At 43.2% G+C, this 22664-nt stretch overlaps 1 protein-coding gene across 2 annotated transcripts in view; it reads right to left on the reverse strand.

Moving 5' to 3' along the window:
• The window catches only part of LOC110515154 (OTU domain-containing protein 7B), a 34380-nt gene that overhangs the window by 6021 nt on the left and 5695 nt on the right, over nucleotides 1–22664 (reverse strand). Inside the window, exons 2-11 of one of the 2 annotated variants that reach the window (XM_021594163.3) lie at nucleotides 6401–6607; nucleotides 5934–6116; nucleotides 5457–5684; nucleotides 5164–5265; nucleotides 4621–4748; nucleotides 4414–4520; nucleotides 4069–4196; nucleotides 3783–3932; nucleotides 2945–3059; nucleotides 237–315 (exon numbers count right to left, since the gene is read on the reverse strand). In XM_021594163.3, coding sequence (XP_021449838.3) covers nucleotides 237–315; nucleotides 2945–3059; nucleotides 3783–3932; nucleotides 4069–4196; nucleotides 4414–4520; nucleotides 4621–4748; nucleotides 5164–5265; nucleotides 5457–5684; nucleotides 5934–6116; nucleotides 6401–6485 — 1305 coding nt within the window. In that variant the 5' untranslated portion in view covers nucleotides 6486–6607. The remainder of the gene's footprint in view (nucleotides 1–236; nucleotides 316–2944; nucleotides 3060–3782; nucleotides 3933–4068; nucleotides 4197–4413; nucleotides 4521–4620; nucleotides 4749–5163; nucleotides 5266–5456; nucleotides 5685–5933; nucleotides 6117–6400; nucleotides 6608–22664) is intronic. The other variant, XM_090229087.1, reaches the window with a different exon arrangement.

Here is a 22664-nt window from a genome sequence, read left to right on the forward strand (position 1 = left end):
AATACAACATGCTAAAAACGTAACCAGGTAGGTAACATATGATCTAAGCTTCACATTCACAAACAATTTAGAGGGGGTGTTCAGGTATGCTATTGTTACAAAATTATCTGCAACCAGGGCTGAATCCAAACCGACAACTCAAATGGTCACAGTCTCCCATTGACATCAATGCATGACTGAGGGAAGTGTGTTAAGAGTTAGGATTCCCCCTTAGCGAATGAGAACACGAAAGATACCTCACAGGGCAGGGGCAGCCAGGTGACAGTCATGTAGCTGTGTAGCAGCTGGAGCTTTGCCTCCAGGGACAGGGTCACACTGAGGGAGGAAGACAGACAGGTCAAAGTTCAAAATGGAGGGTGAAATCGCCTTGTCGTGCCCCCAACAGTAACACCATGTTGGGTGAAACGTTTAGAGAAAGGGCTGCTTCCCAGAATATTACATGCATCATTTAGAGAAAGGGAAATAAGAACTAGGCTACATAAGTGATGTCTGGAAACATGGCAGTTATTCAAACTAGGCTAATGGCGTGGCATCTGTTCAAGTCTTGAGGCCCAAACGGCTCACTTGAAACTATGTAACCTTTGATAATGGATAAATACTGTCAGAAATGTAGCCAACATGAATGCATAATTGTGTAGAGCTGAAATTCTAATTCCCCATAAAAATTGTTCTATAATCCATTTGACGAACTATGTGCAGGGCCTTCAGAAAGTATTCATACCCCTTGACTTATTCCACATTTTGTTGTGTTTCAGCCTGAATTCAAAATTGATAAAATAATCTCACCCATCTACACACAATACCCCAATGGTATACCCCACGTTTTTAGAAATGTTTGCTAATTTATTTCCGTAAAGTATTCACACCCGAGTCAATACATGTTAGAATCACCTTAGGCAGCGATTACATCCGTGAGTCTTTCTGGGTAGGTCTCTAAGAGCCTTGCACACCTGGATTGTACAATATTTGCACATTTTATCAGTTTATTCTTCAAGCTCTGTCAAGTTGGTTGTTGATCATTGATAGACAGCCTTTTTCAAGTCTTGCCATAGATATTCAAGCTGATTTAAGTCAAAACTGTAACTGACATTCAATGTTATCTTGGTAAGCAGCTCCAGTGTATATTTGGCCTTGTTTTAGGTTATTGTCCTGCTAAAAGGTGAATGCTAAAAGAGAAATGTGTCTACCAGTGTCTGTTGGAAAGCAAACTGAAGCAGGTTTTCCTTCCTCTAGGATTTTGCCTGTGCTTAGCTCTATTCTGTTTCTTTTTATCCTAAATAACTCAATAGTCCTTGCTGAATACCAGCATACCCATAACAGGATGCAGCCACCACCATGCTTGAAAATATGAAGAGCGGTACTCAGTGATGTGTTGTTGGATTTGCCCCAAACATAATGCTTCGAATTCAGGACATAAAGTTAATTTCTTTGCAGTTTTACTTTAGTGCCTTTTTGTAATATTTGTATTCTATATAGTCATCCTTCTTTTCACTCTGCCATTTAGTTTAGTATAGGGGAGTAGTGCTGAGAAATTAAATACAAGTTATTTTTTGTTTTTTAAAAGAACTAATCGTGTTGTTGGTTCAATTATTTGAAATCCATTTTTCCCCGTGAGCTCAATGCGCACATTGCAGTTTCTCTAGAGATAAATCTGATCCAGCCTGAACTGTGCGATGTAGTAGTGAGTTGTAGTTTCCAGCAGACAAATATTTTACATATTTTGGAACTTAAAATGTGGTAATTAACTACAATGACCATAATCCATTGCACATCTACTTTTCCGGACTTTCTTTTACGCCTGCTACAGAAGAGACACGAATATTTGATCGTGATTGGACATAACTAGCGAAGCAACAGCTGCTTTCTATCTCTACCTGAAAATACAGGAGTCATAAAAGTATGCCTTTGAAGAACTAAAACAAATTGGGATTTTGTCAGACAGCAGCTCTACAGAGATGAGGACTTCAAATGAAATAAAGCCATAAAACAAATGTAATATACACAACTGAAATATTATTAAAGTAATGTGAATAAATGATAAGCAGTAATGGACAGTCCACTACCATCATGGGACTTTTATTAATTGTTTTATTCAACCCAAATAATCAAGACGTGATTATTTTTCTATAATCAAACCAAAACGACCTACAAAAAAAGCACCAATCGCTCAGCACTACTGTGGAGTAACTACAATGTTGTTGATCCGTCCTCAGTTCTATCACAGCCATTAAACTTTAACTGTTTTAAAGTCACCATTGGCCTCCTAGTGAAATCCCTGAGCGGTTTCCTTCTTCTCTGGCAATGGAAAAGTCACTGGGTGTATTGACAAACCGTCCGAAGTGTAATTAATAACTTCACCATGCTCAAAGGGGTATTCAATGTATTCACTGCTCGGCTAAGAGACCTTAAAGATAATTGTATGTGTGGGGTAAAGATGAGGTAGTCATTCAAAAATCATGTTAAACACTTATTGCAACATGTTTCCTCCTGAACTTATTTAGGGTTGCCATAACAAAGGGGTTGAATACTTACTGGCCAAAGACATTTCAACTTTTCAGATTTTTTTTATTCATTAGTAAAAATGTATAAAAACATAATTCCGCTACAAAATGTGGAAAAAGTCAAGGAGTTTGAATGCTTTCTGAAGGCACTGTGTTAATTCCATTTAAGTTATTTTTGTACACCATTCCAGTTGAAACAGCAGCAAATCTTAATCCCGTGGAATAATTATCCAGTTATTTTTATTTCAGGCTATTTCTGTATTCCCCCTTGTTCCAATCATAGAAGGCATTTAGAGCTAATCTCACTGACTGACGAGCATTTCTCTAATCTGGAGCAGGGGCCAATACAGGATATTAGGTCCTACGAGGACATAGTGACTGCGTGTGTGTTTTTGGAGGGGGTAATGCAGACCCAATTTGAAGTGCAATGAGTCGGATCATACCTTGCCAACATGACATTGTCCGTGTCATCCTTGCCCCATTCCCAGTCCTTCCCAGGGTCCACTGCAAAGTGTACAGGCAGCATCTTGTGTTCTGAGTCAGTGAGAGGGATCACAACTGTGGGGGAGAGGGAGCAAAAATGTTCAAAGTAAAATTAAAAGCATTCTTCAATCCAGCAATTGTCATTCAACTGATGCAAAGTACTAATTAAAGAGGGACCGTAATGGCCAATTTCTGTGCCTCATTAACAATGCAACTGAAAAGACTAGATTCGTGTCTTGGAGGCGTACTTTGATGTTGGTCATGGGGTGAGTTCGTAAACACTGGCAATCTACTCCAATTAGTACTCTGGTTTGAGAGACCCAGAGTGCAGAATAATTGATGAATTTACAAATGACATACACCCAGTTGACATGTTTCAGTAAAGACTGGCTAAAAATGTTTTATTGTTACAGTCATTAACCCTTCTTGATAAGAGAAGTCTAACCAGCTTTTCTAGGGTGAGTAAAATGGTCAGAAGCTAGCCAACTTCTGCGTGAGTGTTTGACTGATGTTGTGAGATCAGAATGCTACTCTTCAGTCGGAGCGTCAAGTGAGTGATACTTTACAAACAAAACACTGTCAGTCAAGGGAATTACTTGAAACCAAAACCGAATCTTCAAATATTACAAAGAAATCAGATGTCACAGGTACCCGTTAGTCCATTTTGGGACTATGATTGATGTGCAGTTCCTCTAATTTCAACCTTGGTGAGGTATAGTCTATTCATGTGGTCCACTTCACTATGAAACATGTTGGTTGTGATAGGTAGTTAAGAGGATGATGAACACGTAACATTACCTTGCTCTTTCGAGCCGTCCTTCTGCTCCATGGAGACGAGGGCAGAGAAGTGGGCCTGGTCGTACGCCAGCACTAAAGGCGAGCGGTGGCACTTGGCAGCTGGCACCTCCAGGGGTAGATAGATCCCTCCAAATGGGATGGGGGCAAAAGCTGGTGAGGGAAGGAAGGAGGAGGAGAACAACATTCAGCATAAAACATCACAATCAGTTACAACACTAAAGTTCATAAAGCACAGCTTATGGATGTAAGGCGGCCAAATTGGTAATATCAAAATGTGTCACCTTACCCTCTCCTCCAGAGTCCCTGAGCATGGTGTCTGCCACCACTACTATGGGCCTCCTCAAGACATGGGCCAGGACGAACACATGGAACTCCTCCAGACTCTCGTACACAGGCTCCTCTGATGACTCCGTCCTGTACATAGGAAACGAACGGGGTCAGATCAGGAAACACACAGGAAGTGACATAGGTAGCCACTACCTAACATTTTCCTCTTACTATCTTAGTCTTTGTTCCAAAACAGAGGCTCATGATGGGCCACACCTCCATTTGGCATGCCTCAAACTTAATATAATAGTATACATACTTAAGATAAATAATGCGTGCGAGAGGTGTCCGAGACAGGTCTTACCCATTGCTGCCATTGGTGCTATAGTGTATCCTAGGTTCACTGGAGGCCAGTTTAAGCAGCTCATTCCACTCCTTCTGCCACTCCTCCTCTGTGTACACCAGACCAGACTGTGGACACACACACTTCAATACACTGAAATGGAAGTTTGGACTGTAAACAATCCCTTGGACTAAGTTTCACATGGATCCAACCTAGTGAATCCCCCACCTCTTTGTTCTGCAGGGTCTGCTGCCACCTCCACCTGCGTCTCAGCGACTCCCTCTCCTGGCCGTGGTCCATCAGTGCATACAGAGACTTCCGCAGCATCAGGTCGCGGTCATGAAAGCCCCACATACCTGCAAGGCCGTACAGGCACATAGTATAAACAACATCTCAAAGAAAGGAAAACCAGTGGTTACATCCAAACCTTACTCAAGGCAAAAGGCAAGTTGTTTGATGTGGGAGTTGTGTTCTTAATTAGCCTTGTGTGCCATTATGGGCTGTAGCTTCAGGAATATCACAAATGAAGTCCAATTTCTAAGGATGGATTACAAGGCATTTTAGCTACAATGCTTACACCTCAATTGGATCCTAATTAACTGCTCTGGGCTAAGCCTCTCCAGTAGGACACTGACGCTTAGCTATAATGTGTACCACAATTATTCAAGGGCTTACTTCAGCTAACAATGAAGCTCTCATCATTGATTGACATAGCAGAGTATGACCTAACACGTTAGATTTGGATCTTGTTTGAAAGGCTATGACACTCACCCAATGACGCTGCATGTAACAGGCAGTTTCCGTCCCCACTCGTCGCCAATGGCAATAGACTCTGACAGTTAGGTCCCACCCGTGTCCACCAATTGAGTCGGCCTTAATGTAAACAGAACAGGCACTCGCGATTTCATTCACACTAAAAACAATTCAGCATGCACGTCTAGTACTGAGAAGCTATGGTGTAGACGGTCACCTACACAACACAATTAACAAGATTGCCTTAGAAGTGAATAAAGTCATTTATTTGTAATTGGTGGCAGCAGTGGGACCCGTGCAGTTAAACTCACCGGCGTGCTCTAGGGCCACCATCATAGATTGCTCGATGAGGTCCCTCTCGATGAAGCCACGAAAGTCGTCCCGGTACACGGTGAGGTCGGGCAGCTGGAATGTGCACAGAGGCGTGTCCAGAAGGGGCTCACTACTACAGTTGCCCGTACTGGAGACGTGTGACCGTGCCAGGGACACAATGGTAGAGCTGGCATGGGAGATGCCTCTCGATAGACGCTTCTCTGTGGCTGCGGAGGGAGGTATCACAAGAGAGAAAGAGGAGTTTAGGTTAGTTGTGGGAAGGGGTAGGAAAGAGAAATTGGACAAGGGGAAAGTATACAAGGAAGGTTGACTTGAGAATTGACAAACATAAAAAGTGAACTAAAAAAACAAAAGGAGAGGGTTATAGTTCATCACAATGAGGAGAACAAGAGGACAACAGATAAGTGGTTGTAAATAAGTGACATTATGCCCAAAATATATATATTTTTACTTACCACTGTTCTCACCTTGCAGCACCTCCTCTTGACGGTGAAGAAGGGGCCGCCCCACTCTGGCCATCTCCTTCTCCGGGCCTGGGTACGTCCTCTCCTCAGCAAAAGAGTATGACAGGTTCCCAGCATGCACTTGTCGCAGCTGTTCAAAGTCACTGAGGGCAGCGGTGAGATCCCAGTTCTTCCCTGCAAATGGAAAGGACAAGTCAAACCTGACCGAAAAAGCCAACGCATTCTATAAAAGTCAGATCCACTCAACAGTCATTAGTATAAATATTTACCATACGTCAGAATCATAGCGACTGTTATGTAAAGGCCACTGACACATTCCATTGCTTGAGTAAATATTTGAATTTTGAGCACGTCTTGTCTCTCACCACCGTATAGCTACTGCACTGCTCAATGTATACCCCTCACTAGCAGTTGACCATAAAACCATCTATTTTACCCCAGAATGCCTTGCAACTCACCCTCTAGCAGGTCTCTGGCTAGTCCTGGCTCGGCTCCAGTGGAACGGACAAAGTCGGACAGGACTGCGTCCATATCCAAGGTCATGTGATCATGAATTTACAGGGCGGCATCAGGGTAGGAAAAAAAACAGGGGATCTGCCCTCCCCTACAACACTGGACCAAGGGGAAGGGGGACTCTTCAACTTGCCTTACACGTCCAGCCAAACCTAAATAGAATCAAAAAGAAGCAAAAACGGATGAAAATGTAAACCTGAATTGGCATCAAACTATGATCCATTTGTACAGCAGGCAGGTACTGTGAAATGTAACGTTATAGGACCAGGAAAAATGATTCAAGTGTGTTAAATGTAATCTTAACAGCTAACACACCAAAAAAAAGATGGACCATAACCCCACTGACCCTTTCATAGTGCCCATGTGGAAGCCTGTTTTTGTAAAGGGCAACACCTCTGTGGAAAATTATTTTCCAGTTGACCCTTCTGCCTGGCCACGTCTCACTCACCCATGACCCCTGTTGTGGTAGGCTGCTCACAGAGCCGCTACACAAAGGTGTTCACATTTGCATTGAATCATGGCAACAAGATAACATGTTGGGATGACGCAGATGGGTCTCTGTTTTCTACCTACACAGCAACACTCCTAATAGCAAATCTTTACTTGTGCTATTGTGCACAGCCACAGATTCAGTTAACTGGCCGTCACTCCTATCACGATGGGCAATAAAGAATGCTTTACAAAAAGCACCACAGAAAAATGCTCATTGCAAAAAGTAATAACATTGAATTCGGGAACCTTGACAGCACAATTATAAAGTTGGCAAACATTTAAGGCCAGACATAAGACAGAAAATCTCTACACAAGGACATTATTGAACTCGCCTTCAGTTGGAGGCGAGCCTTCCCTTTAAGAAACCATTCTGACTATAAACATGGCTCAGTCAGTGAACCTCCAAACTACAGGGCACAAAGAAGTCTCAAACAATGACCAGGGTTTAGAAAAAGTCAAAAACTGCAGCATTCCATGGGTAATAGAAATCACATTACTGAAAAGAGGCATTGCTGGATCAGGCAACATGTCATTTTACTATGGTAAGTGTGATAGGTTTTCAGTGTAGAAAATAGCAATGATGACCCCCAATCGAGACTGGGGAACAATACATTTTCTACAGATGGGCTATTGAAAGGAGAGATGCAGAGGGCAATCAATACAAGTGCAAGGATGACTGGAAATGTCCCTGACAGAAATAAGATGGGCTTCTAGTGTCAACATCAGTCCATAAGGTAGCCTAGTGTTTGGCTGTAAGCACTGTGCCAATGTGACCTATAATACATTTAGCAAATATATAAAACACACAACATGCAAACTGTTGGTCCCATGTTTCATGGGCTGAAATAAAAATCCCAGAAAAGTTCCATACAAAAACCTTATTTCTCTAAGAGTTTATGCACAAATTTGTTCACTTCACTGTTTGTGAGCATTTCCCCTTAGCCAAGATAATCCATCCACCCAGCAGGTGTGGCATATCAAGAACATAATGCCACACACTCAAGTTGAGGGAGCGTGCAATTAGCATGCTGACTGCAGGAATGTCCACAAGAGCTGTTGCCTGAGAATTGAATGTTCATTTCTCTACCATAAGCTGCCTCCAATGTCGTTTTAGAAAAGTTGGTAGTATGTCCAGGCAGCTTAACAACTGCAGGACCTCCACATTTGGCTTCTTCACCTGCGGGATTGCCTGACGGAGGTGCTTAAGAGTATTTCTGGCTGTAATAATGCCATTTTGTGGGGGGAAACAAATTCTGATTGACTGGGCCTGGCTCCCCCCCATGGCTACACCCCTGCCCAGTCATGTGAAATCCATAGACTTTGGCCAAATGTATTGATTTTCAATTGACTGATTTCCTTATATGACCTGTAACTCTGTAAAACCTTTGAAATGTTTACATGTTGCGTTTATATTTTTCGTTCAGTATAGATATCTGAATTGAGATTATGCTCTCTTTGAGCATACACTGCCTAAAGCAGTAATTCAAATTCCTTTGGTACCCTAGTGTACATCTTAGAGTCTAAAACCCCATTTCCCTTCTATCCTCCTAAATGGTCAAATGTTCCACCTCTCATGTTATGTTATGAATTTGAGATAGTGAAGTTCAAGCTTCAAGCTGTGACTGGACTACTGTCCTTGTTACCTGCAGTCATCTAGCCCCACCCATGCCTCAGTGAACTCTTCACCACCGCACCTGATGAATCAGGAGTTCTCTTTCTTTCTTTTTTACACCCATCCCTCTCTCACTCTCTTGACCCAGCCTCACTCGCTCTCCCCTCCTTACAACAAAGGCACACTGGCAGGCAAGATAAGAAAGGTAACAGGACAAAAGGTCTTTCTAAACCAGTGAATTTACAGTGCCCTCGTTCCAAATTCGGCCACAAAAAAAAAAAAAAAAGAGAAAGACTTCTCTCTGCAGGGTCTCCAACACACTTGCGGTGTAGCAATTCACTGATGTTCACATCTCTTGTAATAGTCTTTTCCCAAAGCCGCTGTAACACACAGCTAGGAGCTGTGGATAGGGGCCAGCCTACCCTTCAACAAAACTATACAGTGCCTTCGGAAAATATTCAGACCCCTTGACTTTTCCACATTTTGCTACGTTACAGTCTTATTCTAAAATCGATTAAACATTTTTTAAATTTTACTCAATCTACACACAATACCCAATAATGACAAACCAAAACCAGGTTTTTAGAAATGTTTGCTAATGTATAAAATATATTAAACTGAAATAACACATTAACATAAGTATTCAGACCCTTTACTCAGCACTTTTGGCAGTGATTACAGCACTGAGTCTTCTTGGTATGATGCTACAAGCTTGGCACACATGTATTTTGGGAGTATCTAAACACTCTTCTCTGCAGATCCTCTCAAGCGTTCAGGTTGAATGGGGAGAGTTGCTGCACAGCTATTTTCAGCTCTCTCCAGAGATGTTGATCGGGTTCAAGTCCAGGCTCTGGCTACTCAAGCTACTTCTGCATTGTCTTGGCTGTGTGCTTAGGGTTGTTGTCCTGTTGGAAGGTGAACCTTCCAACTCGATCTCCCAGTCCATGCCACTGAAAAATATCCCCACAGCATGGGGATATCCATGATGCACTGTAGGGATTGTGCCATGTTTCCTCCAGACGTGACGCTTGGCATTCAGGACAAAGAGTTCAATCTTGGTTTCATCAAACCAGAGAATGTTGTTTCTCATGGTCTGAGAGTCTTTAGGTGCCTTTTGGCAAACTCAAAGCGGGTTTTCATGTGCCTTTTAGAGCAGGGTGGCTTCCGTCTGGCCACTCTACCATAAAGGCCTGATTTGTGGAGGGCTACAGAGATGGTTGTCCTTCTGGAAGGTTTTCCCATCTGCACAGAGGAACTCTGGAGCTCTGTCAGAATGACCATCGGATTCTTGGTCACAATCCCTGACCAAGGCCCTTCTCCCCTGACTGCTCAGTTTGACCGGGCGACTAGCTCTAGGAAGTCTTGGTGGTTCCAAACTTCTTCCATTTAAGAATGATGGAGGCCACTGTGTTCTTGTGGATCTTCAATGTTGCAGACATTTTTTGGTACCCTTCCCCAGATCTGTGCCTCGACACAATCCTGGCTAGGAGCTCTATGGACAATTTCTTCGGCATCATAGCTTGGTTTTTGTTCAGACATGCACTGTCAACTTTGGGACCTTATATATAGTCAGGTGTGTGCCCTTCCAAATCAATAGAATTTATCACAGGTGGACTCCAAGTTGTAGAAGCATCTCAAGGATGATCAATGGAAAAAGGATGCACCTGAGCTCAATTTCGAGTCTCATAGCAAAGGGTCTGAATATTTACATATATAAAAGGATTCTAAAAACCTGTTTTCACTTTGTCATCATTGGGTATTTTGAGTAGATTGCTGAGGATTTTTTTTTTTAAATCAATTTTAGAATAAGACTTTAACGTAACAAAACGTGGAAAAAGGGGTCTGAATACTTTCAGAAGGCACTGTTGACAAGAGGCCTGTGTGAGTATACCCATAATTCAAAAGAGATAGGTGTTGAGTTGAGTGGACAAGTACTTCTGGCCCTGGAGGTAGGTTAGTGTTTACACTAGTGAGAGAAGCAGAAGCCAGCAACACAATATCTTCCTAGGGCCTGGCTGCCATACAAAGCCTCTTGTTGTGTTGACTTTACTGCATCTCATAAAGATAATTTTATGACCTGATTGGTGTGAGACACTATTACACCTACTGCTGGGAGTTGAGCAAACTAAGTCCTGCAAATAATGATGTATCAACGGACAAGCTAGTGCCAATGCCTGTTGGTAATGTGTCGCTCTGTGGACAGAATGTACGCTGACAGACCAGTGAAAGGACTTTGTTATTCCCAGCCTCTAACATCAGCCATTCCTGTGGACGCACTCAGCTTCTGACGCATCAACCAGCAGGAGCTCCTGACAATGGGGTGAGATCCACAAAACTAGGGAAGGGTCCCACTAAATTATTCGTTGACAGCTGCTAGGGGTGATAAACCGACAAAGACAACAAATTAATGTCAATGTTGTGTCTGCAAGTATTGACAGCAATGTAAGCGATCCGGGGTTGAAACTGTCAGAATTTCCCAAAAATAGTTTAATTCAAGTTTAGGTTTTGTGAGAGACACACCTAAGCGATGGCCTGACTAGCATAATGGCCGTGTTGCCAGCACAGAGCAGTCAGTTGTGTGTGTGCAGGCCAGCCATGCTTTTGTCTGAAAGGTTACATAATGGGGGGTGCTGAGCCTGGGTGAGGCCTGGTACACTGAAGCAGACATGGTCACCACGGCCTGCTGCAGCCATTGTGGGCCCCTGGAAGATTCATGGAGGTAAACAAGGGATGTAGAGACAACCTCCATTACAGTATAGGCTTCCAGCAGTGAAACAACTGCAGGCTAACCAAAACAGAGACTTTCACAAGACTGAGAAGTCTAATTTAAGCATGTGAAGAACAGGCCTACTGCAAGTGATTTAGGAGAAACGAGAGTTGTGTAAGCACAGTCAATGCAGTGCTAATCTGACTTGGGCTAACAGGTTAGTACAAAGTTAAATGTCAGCAAACCAGAATCTCTGGCCAGCTACTCCATTAGGTTCTGGGTGTAGGACGGGGAGATGTTGGACTAGTGCGAGAAACAGATCCTGTTTGGTAGCTTCCCACCCCCACTATCTCGCTCTGCAAGCCTATGGGCCAAATATACCCTCCTGTTCCGAAATTCAAAATAATGTATGGTCTGGTGTAGGTGAACCCTTTCAAAAATCGTGATTCTTCCAAATAAACCATTTCACAAAACAGGCGCAACAGAAGAAATGTTCCACACTATCCTTCATATCCCAGTCTCCTGACAGACATTTTAATGTTTTTTTTGTTGTCACAAGAGACTAGTAGAAACCTAAAAATCAAACACGGAATCAATTGAAAATAGAAAAAAAGGATAGTGCTGCCTGCCACAATTTGAATGATAAATTGGACCCAAAAGAGGCATGGCCTGAAATCATGACACTAAATTATTAGTCACTGAAACAGCGGAGGCCTCCTTGGCATGTAGTTTGGGGCCATGTTGGTCTAACACATAGCTACAGAACCTGGGGTGGTGAGCCAGCTAAAACCAGAGAGCTGCTACCACAGCAGCTAAGAGCCACAGAAGAATACTAGTTATATCATTCTGAACAGGAATAGGTATATAGAACCACTGCTTTAAACTGAGTCAGATATGATAGGAAGTAATCTAGCCTAAGATAAATGTTTAGCACAACAAGACAGAGAGACTAGGCTATAGTCTACTTATTAAGGGTGGGACTGCTCCAAATGCTTTGCCATGTCACATTGTGCATTCATGTAAGGTCACTCAATATGCCCTACATTACTTAAGTAGGCTTACCCCAAGCCCTAGATGTGTTTTTTGCACTTGCTCCACTATAGGTCCATCACTTAGAAAACCTTGCCTATCAAGGCCTACAAGACATCCTGCTCCAACTTCCATCAAGCCTGGACAATAAATTAGGTCCAGCTGTACCAGGCACTCTTTCATGATAAATCTGCATAGCCTGTGGTAGTGCACATAGGGAGTATCAAGTATCCACAAGGCAGTCATAAACTGGTAGGCCTACTGCTAAGATGGATGCACAGGTCTGGAATGACCAATATTTCAGAATTTGTGACCTCTGCCAACCCTTTACATAGACGTAATCAGAACCTCGTTAAGCAAACAGACCCCATTTTGGGGCGACTATTAAAGGGAGTTCAACTTCCTGATTTGGCTTTGTTTAGCGACTTGGTCATTACATGCAACGGCCATGACTGAAGCCAAAGTAGAGTTGCCTTGGTGGGTGGTTTAATGTGGGTGGTTTAGTGTTCTCACGTGGCAGGCATTTGTACATAACTTAAAACAGTTTAACCAGGTCGTGTCTTGAAGTTGCCTAGGTTAGTTATTGACTAAACAAGTTGGCTAGCACTAAGCAGGCTGGTGTGAACTGTGGCAATGTTGGTTTGACATTGGATAGTTCATATCTGGGGCTAGTTAGGCACCGTCAATAGATTACACAATGTAAATGGGACAATATTTTCATGTTGCACATCTTTTAGTTGTCTCATTTAATGCCTCAATATTTGTATATGCATTTTTATACAAAGTTCATTTGAGGTTAAGTCATTAAAATTGGGAGCTACTGACATTTTAAAATAATTGTCCCATGTAGGCCTACGTTATGTAATTTACTGATATCCCTATGGTGTTAATTGGGGACTATCGAATGTCAAACCAAATTGACCATGGGCTTTACGAAGGGGGCTCGAGCAGCTACACGTACCTAATTGATGATTGCTTGTGTCCTGCCAGCTGTGTACAGGATTGAAATAAACTCAACCCAAGGAAAACTGTTACAGTACCCTTTATTCTGTGACATACCATTTTTTCCTTTAAAATCTCAGCTTTGGACCAGATTGACTTTATGACCAAATTAAAATGGGCTTTTTAGGGGCAGTCACTTTTTAAAGTGAGCCCTCTATGCATCCTTACAAAATGAGAGTGATCTGCACTTCCAGTGAAGGGGGAGCAGGGTTGTTGCCTGTCACTAGTACACAGCAGAAGGACTTGCCATTTCATGTTTAGCCCACTAAGTCATTCATCATGTGAAACATGAACCTCACTTTCCAGTCGAGAGGGAGAGTAAGCTAGAGCCTGAGGCCCAATATGAAAACGGTAAGGTAAGCCACTATACCTGAAGATACTCAGGCTTTACAATTATATTGTTCCATTATCATCAACATATAGTCTAAAGTCAGCATTTTCCAAAGATTGATAATTGTGTTGTTCAATTCCCATTTCATGCTCAAGATGATGGATGACCACACCTCTAAATGAATCAGTTCTATTTTAGTTTAATCAAAGTTTCCCTGTGATCTCAGTGAGTGTGTAACACCCTCACACCACTGCTAAAACATGAGTGATGATATAGAAGGGCTGATAAGACAACCGAGGCTGTGTGAGTTGCGCCAGTGATGATAAATGTTGCCCAGTGGTAGGCCCATACCTCTGGGCTGGAGGAAAGGTGGAGAGGGGTTAGGAAATGGCACAGTAGTCCGAGGCACAGCAGCTCAGAGATGGCCATAAACGCTGGAACAACAGCTTAAGCTATTTGGTTTGACTGATTTATGAACTTTATGAAGTTGCATACTAGACCGTCGACTATAATCAGATAAGCTACATGGAACATGGAAAACTTTTAGAGCATTTAAGGCTAGCCTAATCATTGGAATAATTCTGATAAACCACAGCTTTAAATATATATATATTATCTGCAATAGCCCCAAGCCTTCCTTGTTTTGTACTAATAGTCCCTCATTCTGAGCAAGTCAAATGTACCAGGGATCAGTCAGAAACAGGATCAAGAGATCATAAAGTGACTAAACAGAGTACAGACACTTCACAACTAGAGGAATTTAAACAATGTGGTGATTACTGACTGAAGCTGAGCCCACTTGCTCATTACATAACTGCACCGCTACGTCTGAGGCGGCCGAGTTTGTCTGGCGGAGGAATGAAGTAAAATCAAGCCCATTTACCCAGTTCCTCCTGAGCTTCAGAACCCTGCAACTACAGCTAAGCATACCGCACAGCAGCAACGGTCTTGTTGTACAAGTCAGCATAACGCATCTCAACTGAAGTAGCCTACTTCTTGCTTTGCATAGCTGCAGAAACGTAAAAAGGCAGGAGGCCTGGACAAAGAAGCCCAAGCAAAGATTACAGGTTACACACTGCAAGGCAACGAATCGCAGGACATCATAAGAGACATAGCTGCCCAACATAATGCTACACAACGTAACACCATGGTAGTCAACACAATGCAAATCATTGCGTGCCCATTCAACACTGGCGCAGGAACACAGCAATGTCTGTGTCCAGTCAGGAGCCGAGAAAGCACTACTGCCCATACGCTCCTGTTCCACATCTTGCCTTTACAGGGGGGGGGAAGAAATATTTATTTTTTTAAATACTCCTGTTCTGCAAGCAAATTGGTGTGTTGATAATTGTACCGTTAATGTTTTGTCCGTTTGGTTGAGTAAATGTGCTTAGTTCAGGTGGCGAGACTAATGTCTCCGGTTTTCAATGCCTTCCAGCTCTTAGCCAAATCAATATACACTGCTCAAAAAAAATAAATGGAACACTAAAATAACACATCCTAGATCTGAATGAATTAAATATTCTTATTAAATACATTTTTCTTTACATAGGTGAATGTGCTGACAACAAAATCACACAAAAATTATCAATGGAATCAAATTTATCAACCCATGGAGGTCTGGATTTGGAGTCACACTCAAAAGTAAAGTGGGAAAAAAAACACACTACAGGCACACTACAACTTTGATGTAATGTCCTTAAAACAAGTCAAAATGAGGCTCAGTAGTGTGTGTGGCCTCCACGTACCTGTATGACATCCCTACAACGCCTGGGCATGCTCCTGATGAAGTGGCGGATGGTCTCCTGAGGGATCTCCTCCCAGACCTGGACTAAAGCATCCGCCAACTCCTGGAAAGTCTGGTGCAACGTGGCGTTGGTGGATGGAGCGAGACATGATGTCCCACATGTGCTCAATTGGATTCAGGTCTGGAGAACGGGCGCGCCAGTCCATAGCATCAATGCCTTCCTCTTGCAGGAACTGCTGACACACTCCAGCCACATGAGGTCTAGCATTGTCTTGCATTAGGAGGAACCCAGGGCCAACTGCACCAGCATAGGGGGTCTGAGGATCTCATCTCGGTACCTAATGGCAGTCAGGCTACCTCTGGCGAGCACATGGAGGGCTGTGCGGCCCCCCAAAGAAATGCCACCCCACACCATGACTGACCCACCGCCAAACCGGTCATGCTGGAGGATGTTGCAGGCAGCAGAACGTTCTCCACGGTGTCTCCAGACTCTGTCACGTCTGTCTCGTGCTCAGTGTGAACCTGCTTTCATCTGTGAAGAGCACAGGGTGCCAGTGGCGAATTTGCCAATCTTGGTGTTCTCTGGCAAATGCCAAACGTCCTGCACGGTGTTGGGCTGTAAGCACAAGCCACATCTGTGGACGTCGGGCCCTCATACCACCCTCATGGAGTCTGTTTCTGACCGTTTAAGCAGACACATGCACATTTGTGGCCTGCTGGAGGTCATTTTGCAGGGCTCTGGCAGTGCTCCTCCTGTTCCTCCTCGCACAAAGGCGGAGGTAGCGGTCCTGCTGCTGGGTTGTTTCCCTCCTACGGCCTCCTCCACGTCTCCTGATGTACTGGCCTGTCTCCTGGTAGCGCGTCCATGCTCTGGACACTACGCTGACAGAGACAGCAAACCTTCTTGCCACAGCTCGCATTGATGTGCCATCCTGGATGAGCTGCACTACCTGAGCCACTTGTGTGGGTTGTAGACTCCGTCTCATGCTACCACTAGAGTGAAAGCACCGCCAGCATTCAAAAGTGACCAAAACATCAGCCAGGAAGCATAGGAACCGAGAAGTGGTCTGTGGTCACCACCTGCAGAACCACTCCTTTATTGGGGGTGTCTTGCTAATTGCCTATAATTTCCGCCTGTTGTCTATTCCATTTGCACAACAGCATGTGAAATTTGTCAATCAGTGTTGCTTCCTAAGTAGACAGTTTGATTTCACAGAAGTGTGATTGACTTGGAGTTACATTGTGTTGTTTAAGTGTTCCCTTTATCTTTTTGAGCAGTGTATTTAATTGGATTTGGACCATTTTCCCTGGTCAAATAACATTTGTTTAAGCTGGTCATTGGAGAAAAATCTATGAAATGCACAACTTAAGCCTAGAACATTTTCTGAGATGTCAGCTAATTGAACCATGAAAACCACTGACTTGAGTTTTAGTGAAAAATTGGTTTTCCATAGCGAAACAAGCTTTAGTTTGGTGTCAATGGCACAAACAGCCATTCTGTTACCAAACTTTTCATCTTCTCTGTTCTCCCTTCTCCAAATACGGTAACGCAACACAGGTGCAAGAGTTTGGTGAAACAAAGGATTGTTACTGGTTTCCCCTTTGAATTAGGCCTGGTCTTTTGGTCATCTTCTATTCATTCATGAACTCGGAGATTCCAGTCTTGAACAAGGCTTGGACACCAGCTGAGGTTAGTAGTGTCACTGAATACAAAGACACTGCTCATGCGCTAACCAAAAGAGAAAGGGGGAGAAAGAGCTGATGTCAGAGATTCCATGGGATGACCACCCTCCGAGGGGGCATGTTGCTGGAGCCAGGGCTTAGAGATGTCCAGTCATCACCCAAAAATCTGACCCTTTCACCCTTCCCAGGAATGGGAAGTTAAGGCCGGGAATTTTACTTAAATTCATTAAAAAAAAGTTACCTTATAACAGTGAACCTTTTTTGTGGGATACACATAGGGCAATTCTAGGGCTTGTAGCATATTTTGGTTAAACTATCCCCAATTCAATAGAATTGCCTGCACAGTGCATTCTTCCATCACATGTGCAGTGCAGTGCACTCTTCCATCACATGTGTGCAAGATCTTGAGAATCAGCTGTACTAATGAGATGCTATTGAGCCCACACTACTACACTGTCTGAGTCAAGGACTACGTGCTTTCTGGTAAACTTTGATTACAATACTGGGTGGGGTGAATATATTTTATATGACATGATTTTTTTGTTAACTAGTAAATAGTAGCCTACAGCAAAGTGTGTTTAAATCATTTCTAACAATTTCTGCTAGTTAGTTTTTGCTACCATGTGGGTTTTAGCTTTCTTGAGCCTGCTAACTGAGGAGTGTTAACGCACCTGTTTCCATACATGTTTAATTTTAAAACATGTATCTTACAAAGGAGGTATTTAATCTAACTGCTTAACTATTTATCTCTACATGAAATTGTATTTGGGGGTTTTTGTCTTTTTTTTCTAATATTTACAGGAAAATGCCACGGGCACTATCTGATGTGTGGAAACATTTCATTGCAGCTAATGTAGAAGGAATAGCTGTGTACATTTGCAAATACTGTGCCAAATCATATGTGAAGAATGCAACAAAAGATGCAGAATCATCTGGCCAAGTGCATAAAGTTCCCTCAGCGCTCACAAAAAGCAACCTCTGATAAAAGTCCCTCTACTTCTATTCAAGGTGAAAATTATAAATCAGATACCTTATCGATAGCAACAGCTCATAGTCCTCCTGGAATCAGAAGTTTTTTTTGACTCAATGGAGGAATGCTGATGGATGTCTTGTTCAAGCTGTGTATGCAACTGGTGCACCTCTGATGGTCACAAGCAATGTGTATTGGAAGAGATTTCTGAATGGAGCGGTGTATGCAGGGCGAAGAACAACCAGACATGCTTTATCTACTAATTTGCTGGATGCAGAGTTCAACGGCTCAAGTGAAGGTCAAGCAAATCATAGAGAATGCAGTCTATAATGCAATCATCTCTGGTGGGTGGTTGAATGTTCTTGGAATAATTAACTACATTATCTCCACACCTAAACCAGCAATCTCCACACCTAAACCAGCATTCTACAAGAGCACAGACACAAGGGACAACAGACACACCGGTCTCTACATTGCAGATGAGCTGAAGGCAGTAATGAATGACCTTGGACCACAGAAGGTATTTGCACTGGTGACAGACTATGCAGCGAACATGAAAGCTGCTTGGTCTAAAGTGGAGGAGTCTTAACCTCACATCATACCCATTTGCTGTGCTGCCAATGCATTGAATCTGCTCCTCAAGGACATCATTGCACTGAAAACAATGGATACACTCTATAAGAGCCAAGGAAATGGTTAGTTATGTGAAGGGTCATCAAGTTATAGCAGCAATCTACCTCACCAAGCAAAGTGAGAAGAATAAGAGCACCACATTGAAGCTTCCCAGCAACACCCGTTGGGGTGGTGTTGTCATGTTTGACAGTCTCCTGGAGGGGAAGGAGTCTCTCCAGGAAATGGCCATATCACAGTCTGCTGATATGGACAGCCCCATCAAGAGGATCCTCCTGGATTATGTATTTTGGGAGAGAGTGGTAAGCAGCCTGAAACTCCTGAAACCTATAGCAGTAGCCATTGCACGGATTGAGGGAGACAATGCCATCCTGTCTGATGTTCAGACTCCGCATGCAGATGCAAGAAGAAATCCGTACTGCCCTGCCCACTTCATTGTTGCTCCAAGCAGAGGAAACTGCAGTTCTGAAATACATCAAAAAGCGTTAAGACTTCTGCTTGAAGCCCATACACGCCCCAGTGTACATGTTGGACCCCAAGTATGCTGGCAAGAGCATCCTGTCTGGTATAGAGATCAACAAGGCCTATGGTGTCATCACTACCGTGTCTCACCACCTTGGCCTGGATGAAGGCAAGGTTCTGGCAAAGTACACTTCCAAGCAAGGGCTTTGGGGTGGAAATGCAATATGGTAGTCGTGCAAACATATCTCATCAGCCACCTGGTGGAAGGGACTTTGTGGATCTGAGGCTCTTTCCCCTGTTGCCTCCATCATCCTCCAAAACCCAACAACATCAGCAGCCTCAGAGCACAACTGGTCCTTGTTTGGGAACACACACCAAAGCACACAGCATACAGACCAATACAAGGGTTGAAAAATTATGGACAAAATTGTGGCAAATTTGAGGCTTTTTGAGCCTGCAATGAGCCATCCCCAACAAGGATGGAAAGTGAAGTGCAGATGAGGCCTCAGTCTGATGTTCAAGAGGTGGACATTGAGGTTTAGGAAGAAGACATGGAAACCTGAGAGTAAGACAACCAAAGCTTTAGTTTCTACACTATCATTTTACAGATGTACGTTGAAAATGTTTTGGGGAGATGCGATGGCTCATTCAATATTCCCTTTTGTTGTTCAGTGAAATCATCCCATGTGAAGAGTCAAGTCATTTAATTTGAGTTCAGTTTGTAACAAAAAAAATAATAATCTATTGGAAGGATTTAATAATTTGCAATTATGATAAGGTAAAATGGTTATGTTTCTGTCTCTATATGATATGGTAAATATATCCAATGCAAAAAAACATTACATTTAAATGGTATTAACATTCATTTGCATATATTCCTGTTAATTCCCACAGAAAGTTTCCACCTCTGAATATTCCCCAAAATGTGAAACCCCTAACATCCCATCCGAAGGAGGCTATAAAACAAAGTGGCATCAAACATTGAATGGCATAAGGGGATCCCACGTGTTGTCTAAGCCTGCTGTAAGCATTCAGTGACGCTTGTTCCCAGTCTTCCCTCACTCCTTAAATACTCAAGCTTCTAATTCCATGTGATAGCAAACTGTCAACCCTGTAAGTTGTACAGTGAAAAAAGGAGACTTTACATTTGTACAGTTTGTTACCATAGCTACCATAGCTAGAAATGCATACAGAATGCCAGCCCCTCATCTGCAAGGTGTCAAAATTAAAACAGACTTTTCACAGCCTAAAAATACCACTCCATGAACCAAATATAGCACCTCCCCTCAGTGCAAAGTTTTTAAACAGCAGACAACTGAAAGAAAACAGGCGGGAAACAGACAAAACGTTCTGGCGAGCAAACAAGACAGCTAAGCTATGTCTGCAAGTGTCATGGCTCGGGAAGCTTGTCTACAACGACCACAAAGCATCCCTGATAGGCTACTGCTCTTTCTCTCTGGTGTATCTGCTGAACTTCAATGGGAAAATGGGTTATGCCACCAATAAGGTGTGCAGTGTTCTCTGACAGTGTAGGACTAGCTACTGCAGGCTTTTCACTAGCAACTGACAGTGTAGGCTAACTCCAGTAGGGTAAGAAGTTAGGGGGCCTGGTAGTCAGTCACTCTTTTTGGCAGCTAGAGGCCCGATTTCCTCTTGTTGACATGCACAGCGGCGTGGTAGCAACTGCCAAGTTCAAGCAGTTAAAAATGGGCAGAGTAATAGTTTTCCAGAGAACTGTTTATCAAGTGTCTGAGAGCCGATGTCATGGCTAAGCCAAGCATTTTGTGGCCAAGGTCTCAACGAAGTTTCATTTACCCACAAACTTGTCTTTCTCAAGTGAGGAAAAGGATGTCTCGGTTCACAATTGGTGGTGTGGGTCATGTGCATGGAGTATTTCTGAGCAGCCTGTTCTCTCCTCTCCTGTCACCATGCTCCATTGGGCACTTTATTAGAGCTGACCAGTACCTGGCTTCAGAGGTAACCCTGCCCTGTGCCCAGGGTCTGTCGTTGTAGTCACACCCAGTCATCAACAGTCAAGCGGTGATAATTAACAGCCACTCATAGCAGACGGCTTCAGATGGAGATGTGGGGTGCCGAGGCAGCTGCCAACAGTACTGACACCTCCGACCAGTGCTGTGTGCCATGCAGTGCCGTGCCATGCTGTGTCATGCCACACCGTGAACGGTGGTGCTGACCCATGCCATATTGTGCCTTGCTGTGCCATGTAGCAACGTAAGAGGACACACGGGTAGTTCACAGAGAATGGTTGCAGAAAGGGAGTAACAGGACAATTTACGAGGGCATGTTTCATTTGTGTGTGTTTTGTAATGAGACTAGGCCTACACTTTGTGCCCATCTGCATACATGTCAATGCTCTTCAATGCTGTGGATAATCAAAATAATAGAGCTTGATTCTGTCAGCTGCAGTGTGCGAGCAGAGTGCTGCTATGTCAATGAAGGACTGCAGCACAGAGATATGCAGCAGAAGTGTTTTTGTTGGACTCAGGGAACAATCTGCCCTGGTTTCAGTATTCCCGGAGCACTGCCAACCTAAACTCAGCACACCGTGGGCGGGAACTCCTCATACGGCACAAGCAGATTTTTATTGATGTCTTGTCTTTGAGCAGAAATGCCAGCTTCTGCATCTGCACAGCTAGCCTATTTGGATGAAATGTGCAATCAATATGAAATTAAGCAGTAAGACACGAGAGGGTGTGGTATATGCCCAATATACACAGCTATGGGCTGTTCTCAGACACGACGCATCGCAGAGTGCCTGGACACAGCCCTTAGCGTGGTGTATTGGCCATATACCACAAATCCCCAAGGTGCCTTATTGCTATTATAAACTGGTTATAAAAGCAATTAGAGCAGTAAAACTAAACGCTGTCATACCCGTGGAATGCGGTCTGATATACCCCGGCTGTCAGCCAATCAGCATTCAGGCCTCTAACCACCCAGTTTATAAAAACAACTAAAACACTATGGACAGTAAAACCTGAGGGCAGTAAGAGGAATGAGCCTGAATTCAAACATGTGTACCAACATTTGCTTTCCCCAGTAGCTCAATATGCAAAGGCCATCAATGTCTTGTGGATGCCAATGAGACTTCACAAAACAATGAGCTAGGGCTTACATAACTCACATTTAAAAGAAGGGTGGGAGTTCGCTTTTGCAGTAATTTATGCATTACTCCTTCACGGATATCAGAAATTTCTTAGACGCAAACCTGCATCTTTGGCTGCACTGATCTGTGGAAACAACCACAAGACTAAGCAATAACAGTACACATCCTAACCATGTTACAAAACTTGTAAATTAAGTCTTAAAGTAAAAATCCTATGAAAGATTTATGGTATATATATATATATATATATATATATATATTTTTTTTTTTTAAGGAGGCAACAATAGCCTTCTTGTAGAAAAACACTGAAAACAAAAAGGTCTATATTTGCAATTGTTTAAAGACCTACCATTATGATCAGAATGGGCAATATTGAACTTGATATCTTGAATGTTAAGACTCTCATTGAAATTAGCC

Source organism: Oncorhynchus mykiss, chromosome 3 (assembly GCF_057628025.1).
Source record: "Oncorhynchus mykiss isolate SJ-2025 chromosome 3, ASM5762802v1, whole genome shotgun sequence".
NCBI classification, from domain to species: domain Eukaryota; kingdom Metazoa; phylum Chordata; class Actinopteri; order Salmoniformes; family Salmonidae; genus Oncorhynchus; species Oncorhynchus mykiss.